This window comes from Melanostigma gelatinosum (assembly GCF_949748355.1).
Source record: "Melanostigma gelatinosum genome assembly, chromosome: 7".
Classification (NCBI taxonomy): domain Eukaryota; kingdom Metazoa; phylum Chordata; class Actinopteri; order Perciformes; family Zoarcidae; genus Melanostigma; species Melanostigma gelatinosum.
The window spans coordinates 6,754,092-6,777,340 of record NC_136640.1 but is presented as its reverse complement, the minus strand read 5'-3'; the positions used below and the strand labels follow the sequence as shown (position 1 = coordinate 6,777,340).

General features: G+C 46.4%; 1 protein-coding gene across 2 annotated transcripts in view; it reads right to left on the bottom strand.

Annotated features, from left to right (window-relative positions):
• Window positions 1-23,249, bottom strand: part of clmpb (CXADR like membrane protein b) — a 185,055-nt gene that overhangs the window by 46,257 nt on the left and 115,549 nt on the right. Inside the window, exon 1 of one of the 2 annotated variants that reach the window (XM_079271487.1) lies at window positions 19,638-20,023. The exons of the other annotated variant lie outside the window; for it this stretch is intronic. Coding sequence (XP_079127613.1) covers window positions 19,638-19,692 — 55 coding nt within the window. The 5' untranslated portion in view covers window positions 19,693-20,023. Of the gene's footprint in view, window positions 1-19,637; window positions 20,024-23,249 lie in introns of those variants that run through there. 2 annotated transcript variants of the gene reach the window in all.

Below are 23,249 nucleotides of genomic sequence, written 5' to 3'. Positions count from 1 at the left end.
CCTGTAGGCGTAACATACAGTACCAAACTTCTGCATCCTGGAGACATTAGGTCTCCTTCCTGTCAGCATAAAGTAAGGTGTCTCTCTAGTGCGGTTGTTGAAACATCTATTCCTCACCACTGCTGCTGTCTGGACCGCATACGGCCATAGCTCCTTGGCTAACTGGCTCTCCAAGAGCATACATCTCGCCATGTCAAAAAGGGTTCTCCAGTTACGCTCAGCAGTGCCATTCTGGTGTGGTGAGTATGGTGCTGATCTTTCATGTCTGATTCTATTCCTACGCAGTAGAGCTTGGTAACCCTGCCCTGTGAACTCTGTACCATTGTCAGACCTGATACACTTCACTTTCCCATATGGGGCTGTGTCGGCTAGAAACCTCTCTGTGGCTTCTATAGTGTCACTCTTGTGCTTTAGATAGTACACAAACACTGCACTTGAATAGTCGTCAGTAAAGGAAAGTGCATACCTATACCCTTCCTTGGACTCTGGGTCAATGGGGCCTGACAAGTCAGTGTGAACCAGCTCTAAGGCTGATTTGGCCCTCACATCAGGCTTCCTGTTTCTGCTCTGAGTGAACTTGCCCTGAGTACACACTTCACATATCATGGGTTTGGACGCTTTACCCCTGATTGACATTCCATCCACAACATTCTCTAACTTCATGACATCATCAAAATTACAGTGCCCCAAAATCTCGTGCCACGTCTGAATATCATGACAGCTCATACATTGATCATCACAGTCATTGTTTACTGACACAGTAGGCAAATAGAACAGTCTGTTATGCTCATAAATGAGGAAGCGCGTACCGTCTCTATACTGCAAGACGTTTTCTCCTTCCTTGAAGATCACCGTCGCCCCACGATAAGTTGCAGCTCTCACGGAGAAGATGTCTTGGGGATACGAGGGGATGTACAGCGCCTGCTTCAGTGTGGTACTGAGGTGCCGCCCCCTGCTGTCGATCAGACACACCTCGGCGTCTCCTCTGCGCTCCGCGACCCCCGTGCAGCTTGTGCCATCGGCCAGCTCCACGCAGTGCGTCTCGGACTGGAATCGGTCATCGAAGTTCTTGAACTTCGCCAGGTCAGTGATGATATGCGCCGTCGCACCGGTGTCCACCATCAAGCCCTTTCTGGTGACACCGCTTCCTGGCTCGCTGGTCACCAGCTTGAACACGGAGGTGTTGTCATCCATCTCCTCGGACACTCCACGCGCGTTGTCCCGCTGCCACTGTCGCCATCCTCCTCGCCGTCCGGTACTCTCGCCCTGGCCGTACCACTGTTGACCACGCTGACAGTCTCTTACCTTGTGACCTCTCTGGCCACAACGGAAACACACAATGTCCCCGCTCTCGGTGCTGCGTGCACCTGCGCCTGCTGGGGCAGCCCTCCTTGGATGCGCCTGGGCCCTCATGACATTGTCGTCGGCCGCAGCTGTGCGCATACCTTCAGTGCTCTCATAACTGCGCAACTTAGTCTTGAACTCCGCAAAAGAGAGAGTCTCATAACTTTGAGTGATAAAAATGGAAAAAGGCTTAAATGAGTCTGGCAGCCCCTTCAAAATCATTGCAACCAATAGTCCATCGCTTAAAACCTCTCCAGCATTACGCAGCGCTGTGATCGAAATCTCAGCACGTATGACATAGTCAGTCACACTCTCACTACTCATCTTTTGCAAAGAAGTCAGTTCTGTATACAGGCATACAATGCGGGGCTTACCCTTGCCTGCATAATAGTCACGCAAAATCCTGAGCGCTCCACGCCCGTCATCCGCTGCCTCTCGCATGACCAGAGACAAACTTTTGTCATCAAGGAATTGGATCAGTTCCGCGTACGCTTCCGCGTTCTTCGCCGCATCCTCAGCCAGTGCGTTTTCTTCTGCGCCATCGGCGGGCTGATTCAAAATGGTGTCCTTCAGTTTCTGCAACCGCAGATGTCCCAAAAACTTTGTCTCCCACAGTTCATAGTTCTTTTCGTCCCCATTAAAAACAAGACGAGACCAACGTGAACTCGTATGTCCGCTCATGGTGCTGGCACTCCAATCCGTGAGATACGCACACAAGCAAATGTCTCTCAGTGGCTACTCACGCCGGATATCTCTTTGCACAAACGTCTAACGCATCTGGGCCCATAACCTGTTCTGCAGAGCTTGGCTAGAGATATATCGACTCAACACATTTAAACCTGGGAGAACAAACAATCTGCAGCCACTGGGTCAAGTTCTGAGAAAACACGTACTTTATTCTGCGCAGGTGCATCAGCTTAAATAGACAGTCACATGACACACTCACACCTGAAATGCATTGGCAATAATTGGGAACACAATCAGTTGCTTCAATTAACAGGTTAAATCTCACATACTTTACAACCATCATCCACGGATATCCTTTCATCTCTAATTGCATCGTGGAATGCATTCCAAGACGAGGTTCAAAAAACTGAAATCACAGTGTGCTGTAATGCCGCTCAATCCCATGATCTCATGACGATGAGCTCTCACACTACTGGGAAAAAAACTCTCCACCTAAAAAAAAAACCCTCTCCACCTTTCCCTCCACGGCTGTTAGTGGCTCACACGCCACGTGATGACAAGGCAGACGAGAGTGATCGGATCGGACAGGGTGCCGCTAATGCCCGCGCTCATGTACTGAAAGGAACACGCACCAATAAATCCATAAACAAATATTCATAAATGCAAACTTGCGTGACAAACGGATGGCCACACACACTCATAACACGTTAGCAGGGATGTGCATTAATGTTTGTGAGCTGACATGCAGAGTTACTGTTGAAGATAATCACACATCACTGATGCTCGGATGCAGTTTCACTGTTTTATTTTGCATCCACTGAATGAAAACACTCGAGTCAGGATGTGTCATAGGTACAGCCTGATTTTACAGCTTTGCCTCTGTATCACACACGCACACACAAACCCACTGTAACCCACTTACACACACACACACCTATTTGCACGTGTGAAAATCACTAAAGTATAATATCTGTGGAGCATCTGTCCTTGCCCGGTGCGGCAGTAAATAACCCAACCCCTTGAAGGGAGAGACCGGCTAATGAAGTCGATTGTATGCCACTGCACTGCGTAACTCACTGAGGCTGGCCGGCCGCAGCGCGGGGCTCCTGCTCACCGGAGCACTGGTCCTTGCTTTGCTACTGGCTTATACTGCGGCGACATCGATCGATTCACGAATGAGAGAGATCATGCCGCTTTTAACTCGTGAGCCCTCCTCTCGCTGTCACTCTCGCGCTCCATATGGCGGCGATGGCTTTGAATGCAGTCATTAGAAGTCCACTGATGGAGAGCTGGGATGCAGATGATGTAGACAGATAATAGAAGCCTCTCCAGCGTAGGGGCCCTCCTTCTTAATGCGTGCCGCGCTATCATCTTGATGTCTTTGTGCCAGTACATTGCTCCCCAGTTTGGAAAATGAGGTAAATCGGATTCAGAAAACAAGTGGATTAATTCAATCACCCCTCGGCTTTGACAATGACCTTGGCTTCTGAGGCATAATAAGGATTAGTTAGAAGTGGAAGCACATATGCCATGCAGAAGGGAGAGATTATAGTTCTCCCGTGACAGAATGATTGAAATGTGCTATTCAACATTCCTTCATGGTGCGAGGCTGCGATAAGAGTCCATGGAGCGATGCATCATAATGCTTGTCTGTGATATTCAACAGAAAAGTAACCATACAGAGCAGAGTGCCTTCAGCGCAGAGTCCTCAGATACGAATCTGCCTTCAGCGTATAGAAATGTACATAAAGAAACCACAACACCATCACTGAAACAGGAAGGGAAGAGTTTACATTTACATTAGCGCTATTGATTCCAGGCTGGCTTGCATATGTTCTCCACGAATCCTAGATCGAGTAATATTTCTTACGGCCAATGCTACGTTATTGATCCCCTGCACAGGAAGGAAGTTATTCTCAGGGCTGTATGAAAGACAATACAGATGCGCCACTGCAATAGGACATCAAAGTCATCAAGGGGCATGCAAATTGATAACAGCCTGCGGACCTTCGTTCTGACTTATGGGAAAGGTGAGGTCAGGTGGGGAACATGAGGTCGCCGGGCAGGCTGCTCCAGGCAAATGGAGGAAACTAGATCCCCCAATAGAAGAGGACGGATGGCAGCGTCAGAACAGGCCGATCAATCTGCCACCAACCCGGCATGGCATAACACGCGTGCAGGCTCTGGAAACTGATCCTTTTAAAAATGAAAAAAATTGAAATCCAGATTTGGAGAAGAGACGGAGAATGTGCTGACGTGGCTGTCCATCGCTGCTGCTGTTGTTGTTGGGATCAGGATTCATGCTATTGTTGCTATTGTCAGCGAGAGAGTTTATCTATGAAAGGAGGCTTACTGGAAAAAAAAGCCGCGCACGTACGTCTGTGTGCGCCTCGGTTGATGTGTCGTTAGATTTGTGTGTATACAGTCTATGTGTGTTTTTCTTCAGACACGCGATGGACGGAACAGGGAGGGCAAACATGCTGCAGTCCCTCAACCCCCTTTCCCCTCCTGATAGTCCTCTTTCTGTCGCTCCTTGTCTCTCTCTGTTCTTTCCCTTTATGCCTCTCTTTTTTTTTATCTCTCTGCTTCTGTTTCCAACTCCCCCCCCCCTTTTCCTCCAAAAACAAGGTGCCAATTTGGGAGGAATGACATTAAAATGTGTTGACTGCAGTTACATAATAGGAGCTGGTGGTTGAGCAATGGCTGCATCAGTGTCCTCACAGTGTCTTCTTGTGTGTATGCGTGAAACAGCACCAACTTTCTGTGTGTGTGTGTGTACAACTATGAACTAATGCGATTGTTGAACATAGTTGTTATCATCAGCCATGCTCAGCGAAGTGCCTACCTGCGATACAAAGCGTGCACTGTAGCCACACACATAGCATTGATTGGTACATTCATGCACCACGCTCACTGTCTTTCTAACTCTTGACGAGAGAGAAAGTGGCACCGTGTGTTGCATTTCGTACTACTCACAGCAGTACACTGTGTACTGAGAAGAAGCACAGAAGTGTCTCACTGGCGCTGCACAATATATTGTTTCAACATCAACATTGCGATACGCAGGGCCCTTCCGGACACTAACCTGCTTCATTCAAGGAGAGTAACATGCATTATAAATGTCATGACATGTTAGATCACTGACTTCAGCTTGGATTGATAGGAGAGTGTTATAAGAATACAATGGCGTCAAGGTGAGTGAGCCAGTGAAGCCTCTCCTCACCCCTCCAAAAGCACTTCAGATGAAGTCACAGCGCTCATCTGCTTTTCGTGTTTGGTGCATGAAAACCAAATGTATAGCGTTGAACTTCAAGATAGTTGACACGCAAAGAAGGTCTTAGTGTATTTTATACTATCTGCCCCTTCTTTTCATTGGTTGTTACTGGCTTGTCCAGCATGACCCCATGACCATGACACCTATCACTCTCAGCAGTGACTGAAAGTTAGTCCGACGTGTGCTCGTGCTGAGAGTCGGAGGACCCGTGCGCACACATACACCACGGCGAGTCACGGAGCGTAAACAGATCGACTGGAGTTGCTCATGTTGACTCACCCCGTACATCACCGGTGAGGGGAGGGGACGCAGGATGGGACAGAGAGACCGCGGGACGCTCACAGAGTGGTCTCCTCACGCCCCCTTTGTCCCCCACCTGCTTCCCCTCCTCCACCCTTTCCAAGGTTATCCAGCAGCGGGTGGGGGTTAGGGAGGGTCAGAGAAGGTGAAAACCCACCTGAAGCAGCTTCACTAAACGACCCCGGACAAACAAGGGCTCTCCACTCGAGCGCTGGCTGTGATTAGCAACCCGCCCCCCTGGATACGCAAAGCTGACGGCTGGGGGGAAGGAGTCTGAGACTGTAGAGGGTTTGTTCCTGCGGCGTCTAAGCTGAGTGGAGAAGGTGGGGGTGCGGGGGGGCTGAAGTGGGGGGCGGATGCACCATTTTTCTAGTCCAAAATGAGCCCAATGTCACCGTGACAGCGCCACGCTCCTCTGAGGGCACCGCGGGCCAGGGGGGGGAAATGATGGATGAGTCGCCAAGCAGCCTCTCCTGCTTCATCACTGCTCACGCGCACACACACACGCACACACACACACACACACGCACACACGCACACACGCACACACACACACACACACACACACACTCAAAGTCGGGAAACACATACACAGAGTATACTCACACGATGACAATGCAAACCCTGCAATATGTTCACACAAAGGTATCTGGGGATACACACATCCAGCATGCACACACTACAAATATGCTCACACAGGGCCATGTGGGGATACGCAGGCACACAAACACATGCATGTGCACACACGCTTTGAGTGATTTATTTGTGTCCACATGAGTTATAATTAATCACCGAAGACACAAACACTCCAGATGCAGATATTTGCAGGGGTTGTCAGTTATGCGCCGCCATGCAGAGCACCCTGCAGCGTTTATTCCTTCTATGACCGAGCAGTATAGCCTCCAATGAGGCCCTGGGGTCATCCTGATGCTATAATACTCCACCTCAACGTGCCCATCCATCCATCCCCCCGCCCCCCTCCCCCCGCATATCAAAAGCCCACCATTCAACTGCAACTACAGTTATGAGGGTTAGGGGGATTACTGCACACGCTGAGGCAATTACTTAAAGTGCTGATTACCTGCAGAAAATTGTAACCAGTAATGCTGCTTGAATAGTTAATTTACGCCGCACTCCTGTAAAAGCATTCGGTTAAATAGGGCTCATTTTCATCTACAATTCTGCAAGATGTGAAGAAGTTCCACAATTGAAACGCCACAGTTGTATTGAGCTATGCAACAACTCTGAAACATCATGAGCATTTGTGATCTGATTACTGCATATTTACAGTAACTGCAACAGATTACAGATGTCATCTTTTTGGAATCAGATTACTGTAATTCCATTACACCTAATCAAGTACTCCTACTCGGCCCTGCTGGGCTCACAGAAAGCAACAATCCCTGACAGTCCACATGCAGATGAAGGTGTACGCGGCCAGTGAAGGGGAAAGATGGCCGGCCTCTGGTGAGCAAAGCGGGGGGGGGGATAGCTGAGTGGCCATCCATCAAGACCCTGCGGCAGAAAATCCTCCAACATGGGGTTGGAGAAAAAGAAAAGCCTGGCCTCCTAGATTGATGGACTAAGCTTCTGCGCTCGTAGTGCTTTTCTTGCAGCACTACACACAGCGGTGTATGGCTATGATTACTTGTAGTCAAGCCACGGCTGGGAGTGGATGGCTGCTACAGTCCAAATATTAGGATTAATGACCATGCTGGTCACTCTAGTGAAGCATCATTCATACTTCCAATGTGTTCCAGTGGCATGTAGGCAAACAATAGCAATACAGAAAACATTCTGCTCTACAATCAAATGCTGTAGATTGTGACAGATGTGACAAATAAAGTGGGATTATTTGAACCGAACTACAGTTGAAGCAATACAAAAATCCAAATGTGAAACCCATGTTCTGCTGGTCACTGTGTGGCATTCACAAGATAATGTGTGCAACAGTATATGACAATGTCTAACCACAGGACAGGGCGGGTGGAAACGTCTGCTCTCCCTACCGACTGTACATCCCCCACACTCCCTTTCATGAGCGCTATTGCAGAAGGTGAATATATGCAGTCGGTCTGGCCGAGAGGAGGACAGTAGAGAAGTGAAGCGGGAGGAGACATAGGAGACGTCAGCTCTAACAAGGTCGCAAGGAGAGCTTCACGCTTCCTCACAATAACTTTCATGAATCATCAAAAATGTGCTGGCGCCGATGCATTATGATTTCCCCGACGAATCCTGCGTGGTTCAGTTAGCCAACGACAAAACGGTGCAAACTCGCATGTCAACGTCTCCATAAACACTTCGCAGGGTTCGGCGCAGGGGTGAGTGACAACACTATTGACTTGGCTTCAGAAGAACTGCGCCCAGCTCTATCCGTCTTCACAAGAGGGCTGTTAGCTTGAGCTAAAAGGACAGCGTCGGTGTAAACCAAAGGTTAGTCATGTCATCTGTCCGGGGCTTGTAGCAACAGAATGTATTAAACTGTGACTCTGACACGTGAGTTCAAACACAACACAAGCATAAAGGCGTGTCCCATTGTCTTCTTCTACTGCTGCTGCTGTGTGAGCTGAATATTGAATGAAGAAGTCATTTCTCAGTGTAGAATGACATCATAAAAGCTCTCTCAAGTGCACGCGGAGCCAAAGAATTAAGTCTGGATTGAGATAAAGAAGACTGCAAGCGTGTGATGCTGGTGCTGTGTGATTCCGTATATTGCAGTAAAGCAATGCAACCTGTGGTGTCCAGTGTCAGTCATTTTAACCAGCGGTGAACACACATGGTCAGTAGCCCGTGCAGCCCATTGCTAACTGTGCACTTTTCCTGGCGCCATTGCCACCATGCATCTTCAGCGTCCTGTAACTGAAAAACGTCAGCTCTGTCGTTCTCCAGTCCTGCCACTTCAGAGACATCCGCGTCTCACACCCGAGCTGAGGTGATCTCTCAGTATCGCTCTGGTCACGTGGCGAAGGCAAATATGTTAAAGTGGACGCTGTAAGCTGCACGAGAGGGGCCGGAGGGGCCGGAGGGGCCAGTGTCGAGTGGCGCTTAAGCACACCTTCGCCTGCTTACATAAGCTCCGATGAATCTCTTCTGATAAGTTGTGGCAGGCACATACACTGAGGAGGAAGCTTCGGAAGACCAACATTGATTTCAAGCAAATCTGTCCGGACATCTCCTCTTTCTGGTTCGGTACACCTTGCCTCCGCTAACGAGCAGCAGTCTTCATTCCCTGCCGAGTGAGACATTCTTTTTACGCCTTGTGTCAGGAAACACTTGCGATTCATTGCCAGGGAGGAGAGATGGAGGAGGGAGTAAAAAAAAATAAAGAGTATGATGGTTAAGCCTGAGTTTTAAGACAGACAACTATGTCCCCTAATCCCTTCTGAGCAGCCGTAAGCCTTCCGTTATCGCTCGTTAGAATTGTGCAGCCCTTAAACACATTAACTTCGGCCCTAATGCTGGGCCCTTTTTGTGGGCCTCGGCAGCTGCTCCTATCAGCCAGCCACCAGGCCGAGAGGGAGGAAACATGCTAATTGCCGTCATTTAATTGGGTGATAAGTGTGGGTGTGTGTGTGTGTGTAAGTTCCTCTTTTTAATGGACGCAGAGTATCAGCACATTTAATCGCAATCAATGTGTTATCCTGGAAAGCTCCTGAGGAAATTGCAATTCCGTGCTATTCCTCAGACATGCGAGGGGAACTGATGATAAAATCAGGAATGAACACACACATTGACGGACACTCAATCATGTATGCGCGCACATGGTTGTATATCCATATCTTACTTATTCCTTCTGCCACGCATAGGGGATCGGTCTACTCGCTATCAGTATGCAGGCGAAAAAGAGAGGCATATCCTTGCTTTTCTCAAAGGTCTTGTGGGAGTCGGATTAGAGCTACATCCTCACTTCACTCCACTGCACTGTACAGTAAACCTCCAGCCACAATGTACACCACTCTTCAGTAGCCCAACCACCTCTCTGTCTGTCAACCAGCAATAGCTCTTTCAGCTGCATGAATAACTCATAACACAAGAGATACATGGTAAATACTCAAAGCCAACCGGACACACAGAGGCTAACACACGAAACAGGCATCAGGCGGATACATTCGCTGTTGAAATACCATTCAGATATGTTGACTCATTTGCTTGGCAAGCATTCTGAAGCATTAACAAATGAGACCAGGCAGCATTTATTCTGAACGGTGTCGAGCAGGGAGTAAAAGCAACGCTACGCTATTTCATCCCAGCAGTGGTCTGTGTGCCGCTGTGTTATCCCAAAATTATGTGCAAGCAGTTGTGGCCCATCATGGCGCCACCATAGCTTACAAGTAAGAGCACAAAACATCATTGTAATTCAATGCACATGGATAAATGAGGCCCGATGCCGCCTGTGATCGCACTGACGGGTCGCACTGACGGGGGAGGACCACAACGACGGGGCGGCCACTACAACAAAGCAGGGCTTGTTATGTAGTCTGACTGCAGCGCGGCTAAGATTCTTGGTGTTTGCTGAGACAGCAGAAGACTGGCCTTGCTCTCTCTGCCCCTTGCTCAACCAAGGCAGGACAGACTTAATTGCCTCATTAGCAAAAAAAAAGGGCCAGCGAGGAGTCGGCCTCTTCCACATTGTTCAATGTCAAGAGTGCAAGCGTGAGGAAAGGTTAATAGAGCAAACAGCATCTCCCTCTCCTTAATGGAAAAATGTTTGCTTTCTAGTATAATGGGTCAGTGGCCAAAAGCTTCGTTTCACTCCACAGTGACAGAATTATGCATGTAGTTTCATTTCATCCGCACAGTGCATCATCTGACCTTCATTATTCCTCATTTCCTCATCTCAGTATAACACAGCTTGCTGTTGCTGTGTGGTAAGTCTTAAAGTCGTCTTCTTTGAGGCTTGGGCCCGTCATGAAAGCAGAGTCATCATGCCAACTTTAATTATTTTAAGAGCCTGAATTTGCAAACTCTGCTATTTCCTCCTCTACGGCGTCTTTGGACCCCAGACAGCAAATCAAGCCAAATGCTAACACTCTTGATTTCCCTCTTGAAGAAAGACACACAAAATAAAAATGATGTCTGCTGCTGGGAAAAGATGTGAGGTCCAAAAAAAGCCTCATGTTTAATGATTTTGAGAGACATAAAACTCAGCCCGGCTTTCACTCACTACTGCACCGTTCGCACACTAAAGAGCATCACCGGCCTCATCCAGAAACCATTTTAAGACAATTTCATTCAAAGTGTGACAGTTTCGACAACGACGCCAAACCACGACAGGCATCTTGAACGCAGTCCGAAGCCTCTGCCTGTCTCTCCACTTGAGATGTGGTGTGATCTGTAAGTCGGGTCTGACAAACTGCGTGATGGGGCCAAGCGAAGCAAGTGTGCACTGAAAACAGAAATGCAGGAGATGACGAAAACAAATGGAGGAAACATGCCTTTCTCTTCACTGAATGAGCGGCGAGTTGTGATTGGAAAGCTGTTGGCATCATTTTGCTCGTCTCTGAGGTACACTCCATTACTGTAGTGAGTTTACACAACCACACGAGCACCACTAACCCACAGCTGCAGAGAGAGAGAGAGAGAGAGAGAGAGAGCTTGTGTATGAGTATGAGTGTTTAGTTGCAGGAATAGGCTCAAACAAACTCCATGTTTTTAATGCCCATAGGCCTACAAAGCTAATGCTGCCCCCCCCCCCTTGCTCATGGAGAACACAAGTCCACTTTTGGAAAAGCAAAACGTAGAGCCTTGTGAGATATAAACAGTGTTGTGGATTATATCCCCCTTATCTGCCGGGCACGTTATGACAGAGGCTACATTAGAAGATATACAGCTGCACATCTGCATGGGCAGCAGAGCGGAAAGGCTCCATTTCATCAACAAGTCAAGTCTAACGAGTCGGAAAAAACAAAGGTGGTGGTGCCATCTGTTCCGAACCACTTTGCAGGGAAAACGGGGGGAAAAAAGCGTGAGGACATGAGAGGGGAGAAAGAGAAAAAAGAAGCTTTTTACCACCGCGAATATAAACTGTAGTCTGAACCACAGCCTGAGCTCAGCCTCAACCTTTCGGCCTGACAGAGGGCTCTGCGCTCTTGGATGTGAAATACTGATGGGAGAGCCGTAGTGCAATCAGGGACATTACATACCTGATTTGTGGACAACCGAGCAATTGATCAGTGATATTCAGTTCACAATGTTTTCTCTGGGCAATAAAAGACCAAACGGCTGGCATTGTGGTTGGATGATTAAACCATTAGTCACACAACAGCCACTGCAAAAGAACAGGACAGGCAACCCAAGACTAGGCCCAAGTTATTGTGTTTTACAGTTTACAGTCAACTAAGGATTTCATCCTATCAATAATGAATCAGCAAAATTGCTATTCAGCTTTAAAGGTAATTCCCGCAGTTTTGTTACGGTCAATAAATAGATTAAGCCGACTAACGTTACTGCAGCATCGTTTTTTCTCCAGCCGAAGTAATAATCCTTTTCTTGCTCACACACAGTATAGATCTAAATTGGGCAGATTGCTGAGTCCTGACTTCAGCTATCATGCACTAAGAGTGGAGAGGATCCTCCAGATGGTGTTCAGGTCTTGTGCAGGTGACCGCTTTGTCTTCCACCACTCTAATCGATGGCCACCGAATTCACTCCCTTCCCAACACCATCCATCTTTAAGTCTTTCCTGGCTGCTCGGTGACGACCAAAAGCGGCTGAAGATCAATGTTTAAAAGGTGCAGAAGGGCCTCTACTGATTAAAGCCACCAACGCTTTAGGGAAGGCTTGCAAAGCAAAAGAGGAAATGGAGTGAGACAATGGAGCATGTAGGTTCAAAACACCTAATGGAGTGTCCTGCTTGCTGGGCTAATAAACTGCTTCAAATTGAAAGGAACAGCAGGCGTCTAAATAGAGCGACGTGGAACATGTGCTCCTGTTCGTTCAGTCAGCTCCCAATTGGAAAAACAGAGGAAGAAAGGGAAACAAATAAATGAAACTCGCCTGGGTTGCCATTGTTTGGCGCACCGCAAGTTGCTTTTATTCATCATGCAATCAATCCTGGGGATTGTATTACAGCTGAGTGCCATGTCGAGTGGAAGGGAAGTCAATGTCTTGTGCATCGGCACCACGCTGGAATATATAAAATAAGTGGACATTTTAGAAATTCTTTCTGTCTGCATTGAAAACCCTTTGCTTTACGTTTCACTCGGAGGACACCCTGTAGTCGCAGTCTGGCTGTGAGCGTGTGTTCAGCTGAGGCTGTTTGACCTGTCCACGTTGATATTTGGACATGATAATCAATAGTCACAGTGTGAGATGAGACGCCGCACAGGTTGGGGGTCTGCCAGGTGCACCCCACGACCAATTCAAGTGCTCAGCGATCAGTAAGAATTGATCAATTATTGACCGTTTACTGGGGTTTTGACACCACTCACTGAAAATGTCAAGTGTTCGTTGGAGCAGCAGCAAAAACATCAAACTGTTCAACCAGGGTCTGCTGAGTTAAGAGAAGGATCTCATATCATCGAGGCATTATCAGGCTTGGTTAACGTGTAAACAGGCTTCCAGTCGACAGAGGAAATCTCAGAAAACACACACAGGCGTGACCGCTACTGAAACACAACCAATGTCACCCCTGTGCTGCTCATTGGGTGTAAATGTTTTATCGGGAGTCTGCTCTTTCTTCCTTTGTGTCATTGATGTAAGCGCCATGCTAAGCTGCTTGAAAGTGAAAAACACCTCAGCAATAGGGATTTTGGTTTTTCAGCTGTTTATTTTCCTGCACAGTTGGATCGCGCTGCTGCGCAGAAACAGAGACACACCTGGTTTCAGAGACAGTGAACATAGATCAAGCACAGAAGACAAGCATGGCAGCTTTATTCCGCCCCGCCAGTTTCCACAAAGGCAGAAAGCACTTGAAAGCACCACAACAGGGCTGGGAGCTCTCAGATACCACTGATAAAACAATATAAAACAAATAATCAATTGAAATGGCTTTTTTTTGTAAGATGTATGCATTTTGATCACCTTTGCTCTTGCAGCTGAGGAGCACTCGGTCGGTGACAGAGGGAATCCTATTTCCAACAATGTCAACAGCTGCGACGAATTAGCATCAGGACAGACCTATAGTGGGGTGAATCAATGGGAGACAATTCCACGCTCCACCACGCCGACAGCGTCAGCGTTTATCTCACCGTTTTGTTCCCTCTTTGATCTCCTCGCTGCTTACATAAAACAAATCATATACCTTGATTCAAGTATTCATGCACACAAGCAGCAAATCGCTTCGCATTTTCTAAGAAAATAGAAAGCTGTAATTGCACCTGCACCATTGACCTTCAAACTGCAAATAAGGCGGAAATCCTCCCTTTTGAGGAAATTTGAGGATGCAATGTTTAAGTGTCTAACAGTGACCAAGGTTCTAAAAGGCTACTCGTTTAAGTTCTGGAGCAGCGGATCCTAATTTACCTTCTTTTTGCATCATTTAATATTAGTTTGAATGGGTTTGGGCTCCATGTGAGGCATTTCATGGTTGTATGAAATATACATTCTTGATGCCATAATGTCCAATGCCCAAACTATTATCGATACACATAACCATGTTCATGACATGGTTAACTGAATCCATTTGTGCTGAGGGCAGTCAGTGAGAGATCCATGGGCAGTGGGGGGGGTCAAGTGATTGAAGAGGTGAAGGGTTATTTTGTAGAATGATTACTGTGGTCATTGCTGTCTTGTAGTTATTTGATTAAAACAAGCCCTCATGCTTCACTATGGCAAAGTGTTTTCTAAAGCGCTGATCAGTTGAAATGTACCACCTAACATAGCTAAATGCTGAATTAGATAAGATATGCTGTCAAACTATTGACCTTACAATGATATAAGCAATAGCAAAAAGGAACAAATCCCCATCATTTAAGAAGTCAAAAATTTGGTTTCAAAATCACTGTGATTCGCTGACGGCTCTGAAACCGAACCCGATCATTGTGAGGGTTGATTTCATGTGTACAGTTACAGTTATGCACCACATGCTGGCCGTCTCACTGCTGCGCCCTACTTTTGCCAAAGCGTTGACGTAAAGTATGCTCTGTGTGGTGTTCTATGGGCAGAGCACGCACACCAGAGACTGGGCACGGACACTCGGTCGTCGAATCGGCTAACTTCCTGTTCAGCCTTGTGCTAACTTGAATGGGGATAAAATAATTCAATCATGCGCCTCTTCTAGACTTTCCAAATGAGTGTAAGTTTAAGTGAAACACGCATGCTGCATGTTTTTAGCTATTATTTCTGACATAAATAATGTGTTGTGAAACAATTCTAAGATCTTACTTAACCTGGAACTTAACAAATGACTCAAATTATTAGTTGGTGAGATTAGAGTTCCTATTTCCCCAAATAGCAAACTGTAAAGATTATTTTTATTCCTCATGGGAATCTAATTTTCCCATGAGGAATTTAAAAAAAAAACTCATGGCTCACCTACTGTATAAAACAGCCGGTAGTCGTCACACGTTGTATGTTAGTTTATCTGCACAACATGTCTGTGTCTTTAATTGTTTGTGTACAGCGGTATACTAGTGTAGTGTCCTGTGCATACCGTGCATGTGGCTCCAGTTAATGTGAATGTGAGCCTCTCCCGAACATCTGTCAAAGATTACCAGTAAAGTGAAATAGGCAGTTCCTGCTCATACATTCCAAAATAATCTGGCAGTAATTTCCCCAGTAAAGGATGAAAAAGGGGGGGGGGGCGTATCGGTCAGAAACTCGACACAAACCCAGCTCTGCCGAGGCATGTGTCTTGTGTTTAACAAGATGCAAGCGCCTAAAGGCCCAATGCCTGCACAGCTCGGATGTTATGGGCGTGGCAGAAACACACCAGGAGAACGTGAAAGGAACTGTCAAACAAAGACATATTGTCGAGACGGCAGATTAATCCCAGAAAGCATACGCTCACTCCACCAGCGCGACCTTTATTTTTCACCTCGGACGTCTTTGGCTGCTATAAAAATCAACCTCCATAGGCCCCCGAGTAGTAGGAATAAAACCACTTATAGTGCAAAGCAGGTACACTCTCACCTACAAACACTCTCCTTCTAAGCATGGAGTCCAGCTCGCTGCGACAGAACAGGAAGGCCGTCTGACTAAAAGCACTGAAATCAATGAAACATGAAGAATCCCTCAGGTGCACAAGAAGGACGTTTTGTTATTCAGGGCGGCACGCTGTCATTCAAAGGCCGTACACATCAGGGGGGGGAAATCAGAATTTGTTAATGATACGGGTCAATTGTTTTGAGGACGGCTTGACCTATGTGCTCATCTGTAGGCCTCTTCGACCGCCCTCGGTACAGGTGTTGTATTCCAGAGTGCTCTGTCCTTGCTGAGCTATTCAGATTTGCCACTTTTGCTCGGAGTAATAAAATCCTTTCTTGACGGGAAATCTGTTGACACTTTGTTCTGCCTGTGAAATCGTTGACATTGTAGGTGGGAGTCAGTTTGCTATCTGGAGCGATGCACCGCCAGCTATTTGCTATTCTTCCCTCAACAGCCGCATCTTCACTGTACTGTACCTCCTATAGCTTGAATGTAATATCTACTGGATCTATTTGTATTGTGATGCTTTGCTTGGCGTCCCTCTGTTATGTGTCCTGAAAATGTTGATTTGTCTGCATCCCCGTTCATCAAGTAAACTCCTGTAAATGAATTCGACCAGCTAATTATTCAATCGTCCACGCTTGTACGGTGTGAGATGAAGGTTGACTCGCTGCAGGGCTCCACACCTAACCGACAAATGCTTTAAATACCGTGCACGTCCAACGTCCCGCAAAGCAACTCTGCCAAACTCATCACACCCTCTCGGAAAAAAAACAAACACGCTCAAAGCTGGGAATGTACAGGATGCCACGTGATACCGCTGAAGAATAACACGAGTCAACAGGAGATCAAAAGGGAGACTTAATGTGTGGTAACTAAACGTCAAATATCGAAATGTCTCTGGGTTTGCAGGAATGTCAGGAGTCTGTGGCCGGTTGTGTGTGTGTGTGTGTGTGTGTGTGTGTGTGTGTGTGTGTGTGTGTGTGTGTGTGTGTGTGTGGGAGTGTGATTCAGGCGCAAACACATCAAGATGTCACTTCATAACCTCTGGCTCAGGAGGCTCCTGTCATCTTCACATTTCAGAGATGCTCTGCCTACCCCGGCAGACATGCTAAATATAGAATGGGGACAGAATTTATGTTCGGAGCCACTGCTCTCTTTACCTCCATCTAACACTAGTGGTGTTAGATGGAGACGGTGGTGCGCATGGCACCACCGTCTTCACATTGTTATACACATGTGTGTGCATGCAATGTGGACACACGGGGGGCATCAGCACGGACGCGGATGTCGAGACGCGACTGCATTCCCATAATCACTCACGTGGCTTCGTCTTGCAGATCGAAAATTAGACTCCCGCAAGCCAGGGTGCAGAGGTTTGGATATCACACATAAGAGCTGCTCCTTCTTTCCAATTACATTTCTGTCAAGTGACTTACGCGATGTTATTACTTCTCGGACAGTCATTTTCAAATCCCCTCATTCGCAATCATTTAATCACAAGGACAGATAGGCGATCCATCACGGGGCGTGCTTTACCTGGGTGAACCTACCACACGGTTACTCAGTTACTCTGTTTGACCTTGTTCTGTTTCTTACTTCGTATCGAGCTACGGAACTCCCCGTGGCAATTAATTGTGCTACTTATCTGTAATGTGAACAGTGGATATTACATCTCCAGCAGATATTAAATTAAGGACATCTCAGGACTTGCGAGGCCACAGCCAAATAAAAAGGAAATGAGCGCCTATTAATGACGATCGATCCTTTTATAATAAAACAGCCACTTCCTCTCGTTACTTGGCCTCGGCGTTGATCTTGAACTAACACAGGCTGTGTAACTTTTGAAAAAATGTCCTTCAGTCCAGTGCAGCAGAGCAGCCTATAGCCTCTCCCTGGTCAAGTGAAAATGCTATATTTGGCTGACTGGCAAATCATTTGTTGTAGAATGAGAGACACATGACCCCCGGTTGCTGTACTGTACTGGACAGTGACCCTCATGGTATTGTTTTCAGCTGCATTGTTTGATACACTCATATCTTGTGACATGACAGGGGAAGGAGAAAACGCCTCACCATGGCAACAACAAGACATTTAATACTCTAGGCACAGGCTGATGGCTATTTTAAGAGAAGCGCACTATTATTATAACTCTTAGGGGAATAACGTGCTGCTGTATGATTTCAGGTGTAATGTGTTCACCTTGGCATTGCTGGCTCAGCTGTGTCAGCTAAGCATTTGTAGTGTTTTTTTAAATCTTCGTCATCATCATCATCAGCAGGGAACTGCTATTTAGACAATCACAATTAGCTTAAATCACATCAGTATCTTAATACAACCAGGACGATGGCTGCAACCAAGGCACATTATGCTATGCAGTGTCCACTGCCGAGTCAGCTGCCTGCACAGCATCAGTGGCCCATCACCACTGAGCACATATACTGTGGATTCACTGGTGGACCAATGTAAAGCGTAACAAGTCAGCTGGTATGCAGGTCCACATATTATCTCTATCCTTCCATTTTCTATACCGCATATCTTATTCAGGGTCACAGGAGGAGTGGAGCCTTTCCCAGAATGCATCGGGCAAGGGGCAGGGTATTCTCCTGAAAGGTCACCGCAATACATAACCGAATGATGGGAGCCGGAGACCACAAACACTGCAGGCATTTACAAGCCGTCAGCACAATCCACATCCAGCACAAGCAAATAACGGCAGCTGTGTGTCGAAACTGAAAATATGACACAAAAATGATTCTTTTGATTTCTGTCCAGACTGCGACGCCACGAACAGCGAGCATCGCTCAGGCTAGAGCACGACTTTTGGACTCAAACCAAAGCAGAGGAGCCGCCACCTCTCGGTTGCATTTTTCCTCATATGACCACTTTCAACGACTGCTACTTTAACGCTGGGGCTTCCGAAGTTTTTCATACCAAGCACTCTTATTCATAGTCACTTCAGATTGTAAAGCCTTTGAAAAAACGCTGGTTTAACCCCAGTTACACCAAGCTACTGTCGGGATTTCACTGCAGGTGATGAGACAGCAGAAAGGAGTGTGGAACCTCTTACTGGAAGTCATTTTTACACACTGTCTTTACAGTGCTACAGTAACTTCCAGTCAGTGAAGTCGCAGTGGAATTAAACAATCCCTCATTTAGCTCTTAGCCTGGAATGTCCCTGAGTACATTACTGTAATACAGAAGTAATGAGAGCTGTGTTGGTCACAGTATCAGCAATAGTGGCGCTGATGACATACATAGACAAACTTGATTTATAATCATAGGAATATATTCCAACGAACATTTTTTTTGTTGTTGTTTCAAACAAATGATGTATCCCAACAAATTCCGACATTTATTTTCGTTCTCAAAACGATATTCAGGACACTTAATATTGCGCCAAACAGTAAGGAACAGCACATTGAACGTCTTTAGTTACTGTACGCACTGTGTTTCTTTTGTTGCTTTTGTCAAAATATGGTAAAAGGCGTTTTGTTCATCTGCAGCAGGCCTGTTTTTCTGACGGATTGTAGATGTTCATACTGGGTCAATAGATCCGGATCGCCGATCTAAAGGGAGGGGTCAGGTGAACTTTTATCCCCTTTAATTGCCCGAAGCAGAGCAGCCTTGGAAACCGAGGTTGACTTGTGCGTTCCCATTTTTCAGATATGCCGAAAAATAAATCGCAATTTCTCAACATATGCCCATTAAAACGCGTGAAGCTGAAAATGAAAAATAAATATAATCTGACATCATTCTGAATCGAGGCTGAAGTCATTTGCCAGATCTGTCGTTAAGGACGTTCAAAAGAAAAGAAAAAATACAAAAAAAAAGAATCGTAGTAAATAATAACGAACATCGTCCGTAACAATAGGGAGACGAACACGCTCCGCGGCTCCTTTTTAAATGAACGCATTCTCTTTTGCAGGAACGAGAAGTGACTTACCCAGAAACAAAGAGCGGAATATTGCAGACATCACGGCTGGAAATCCCATTTGCATATGCAACGGAGCTGGAAACAATGCGCTCAGACTGCCTTCAAATTCATTCGGCTGACCGAAGCGGCACCATCAGCGAACAGAGGAGCGAAATCAGAGACAATAAATCTTCAGAGAGCGTAAGAGTCCAAGGACACTATATGTTGAACACGGCCGACATATCTCTGTCTAAGCCTCCCAAGGAGCAGAACAAGAAACGTGGCTCTTTCCCTTCATCGTCATTTACATCGCAGGCTACTTGGCGTCAAATCAAAGTTCCCTGGCTGTCTGGCTCTGGCGTGGGACGTGTTGTCTCCGGATCCCCTCTGTCTCCTCCTCAGCAGTCTCTCCTCCTTTCCTCCTCCGCTGCACACAATGGCAAAGAGGAGGAGGAGGAGGTGGAGGAGGAGGAGGGGGAGGGCGAATAGGTGGATGATGAGGGGATGCTGAAGGATGGAGACCTCTAGAGTCTGAAGTTCTCTTACACAGCCCGAGCATCCTGCAACAAACACTAAAAGCCTTGTTGAGAGGATGATGACCTCTTGTTAAGTGTTGCAGACACTGAGCGAGCTCATTTATTTGATATGAATGGAATTAATGTTGCCATGAATGGAAATCTTGTTATGAGCAAATACAAGTAAAAGGACGGCACATGGGTTCATAGTGAGTCTTTGGGACTATTTTATGCTAAATTTTACTACGTTGTACAGGGATGGGTCAAATGCAGAGAATCATTTCCCCACTGTGGGACTAATAAAGGAATGTTTCTTCTTCTTCTATATTATTATAGGGAGAGTGTTATGTTGAGGTATTTTGCAATCGTGACACTATGACACTGCTTTACGGTTATACATTATTTTAACAGTGCGCTGTACTTTAAAGGGCTGGAATGATGAATCGTCAACGGATGAGTCGACAGAAAATTTAGCAGCAACTATTTTGATGATTGATTAATCGCTGAAGTGAAAATGCTAACCCTTACAATTTCCAAAATGTAAAGATTCGACTGCCTCTCTTTGCCTCACGTGGTTCTAAAGTGAAGTATTTTGGAATGTTGATCACTTTGGGCTCTGCATATGTTCGTTTGAGATTTAATAGACCAAACTATTAATAAATGAATCCCGGAAATCCTCTGCAGATTCATTCGGAATCAATCGAATTGTGATTCGCAGACCTCGTATTTTTGCTCTTTTTTTTAAGGACTTCAACTGTCAGGCTAATCTTGTGTGATTTCACATCAGGAAACAAGATAAACAGCATGTTCTGAATTCAAAAGCATGATATATTAAAAAACATGATACATTTTCGAGGCCATTTTCATGTTGCAGGCTGTGATGACGCATGTTTGTGATCAAAGGCACGTTAAAGATCTGTTTTGAACCAGAAGGCATATTTTCGCTCGCTTACCATTTTTTATTTGTCGACCGGCTTCTCAATCTTTGGATTATTCTATCAATCGTTTCGAAGCTGCCACGCAAAATGCATCCCATCACTGGCTTTGGATAAGATATACTTTACAAGTGCAGCATAAGTGAGGTAAACAAGCAGCAAGGGGGAGTTCTGCTGTCTGCTGAAGGCTGCTCTCAGACCTGGAGACAAATTAATCCGCCCCTTTCTGCATCTCAACAGTCTACAGAAATAACAAAAGGATTTTCACTCGCCAGTGGCCCCTCTCTCTCTCTCTCTCTCTCTCTCTCTCTCGCTCTCTCTCTCTCTCTCTCTCCCCCCTTGAGCGGCCTACTCTTCAGCACCAGCCCTCCTCCATTCGTTTCCGTTCCAATAACTAGATAGCTTGAAAAAATGTCTCACATGCTCAAGTAGACACTCACACACACACACACACACACACACACACACACACACACACACACACACACACACCTACACACACACACACACCCCCCATCTCTCCTTTTCTCCTGTTCTCATTGCAGACACAAAGAAACACATGCAAGCAGAGAGCAGTCGATGACATACAGAGGGAGGCGACGAATACATAATTCCAGAAACTTGCAAGAGGAGGATGAGATAAGACACGCTGACGCGATGTCCTCAAGTCTTGTGTGTTCGGCTATTTTGTTCAGAATGACACTCGTCGGCGCCTTTTTTCTCTTTGCTTGTGCTGCTTTGTTCAGCTTTGTATTTCCAGCTGAATATAAAAGGTCTATAGTCTCATTGCCGCTCATCTCTGCCGAAGTCTGCGTTCTCAGAAGCCAGCTGCAGCGCAGCGTCGTCAAGTACAAAAGCAGAAAAAAAAAAAAGTCGGAACTGCCACAAAATGAGCTGTCAAAACTATGATGGATGGCTGCTTGTAACAGGTTTGCCCCTGCAATCACCACAGTCCTATAATCTAAGTTCAGATAAAAAGCCTTGATTGAAAACGCACCTGATGGCCAACATATATTACGGTATATTCAATTCCCCCCCCCCCCCCCCCCCCCAAAGCAGGCACGTCTGCAGCACGATGCCATCAGGATACAGGGGTAGAGCATGCAGCTGTACAATGCATTACACCGCACTGAGGTCATCATGATTGCTCCTTTAAAAGATGACCTCACTTAAGGGATTAAAACTCTATACTTAAAATATGGGGCAAATCCATTGTTGATAGTGGTGGTTCTGCGATGTGTTGCTTGTCTCACTAGCAGTGTAGATAGTGCCATGAGAGGAAAGCTGCCTGCGTTTGGTGGCTTGGCCTTGGTGCATGATATAGCACCCCAATGCAGATGGCCTCGCAGATGGTTGATATTTATACCACGGGGCCTTGAAAAGTCACTGGTGTGGAAAGTGCTCTTTCTCCCCGATTAGTTTCACATCACCAAGAACACAGCGATCCCCACACACCCATTCCTCACTGCACTGAGAGCATATGACCAGTTGTAAAATGGACGATGACATATTTGGAGAAATATAGTGCTTTTGAATAAATATAATTCACGATGTTGGGCTGCCCATTTCTTTGAGGTGATGATGTCGTGGGACCCCTCCTCCCTTTTCTTCTTTTCAGCGCATGGCAGCGTAATCCTCCTAAGTGCAAGTTCCATGATTTTTTAAAAATCTTCCAGACCCAACACGGCTTGCATTTTAGCTCTGAGCACTCTTGACTGATGTACTTGAAGTGGATTTGCAATTTGAATTTGGGCAACAAGACGCTCCTCAGACCTCCTGGCAGAGATGGAGCGCCTCAGCGAGAGTGTTCCCAATCCGCCAGAACAGCTGTATCTCCCTCATCATGACATCACAGGGACGTGCATGTGTTGTTGATGCACGGGACGACACTCTGCAAACACACACAAGCAGCCTGGGATGCCTGGATTTGGCCCCGACTCTCTCCTGACCTCAGGGAATGAGAAAAGTGGATAGTTAAAAGGATTCTTGAGTAACAATATGGATAGGGGAAAAAAACCCTCTTTTGTTTAGGCCTCTCTATCTTTAGCAACCGCTGATGCTTCACCCTTAGTGTTTCACGGCTCGCAGATCCTTTATAATGTAATGAGGGAGAGGGCGGCCCTCAGAGATATATTTCCTATCATCTCCTGCTCCGCATTCCTTGGAAGGAGCGCTTGTCTCCGTGTACTGTA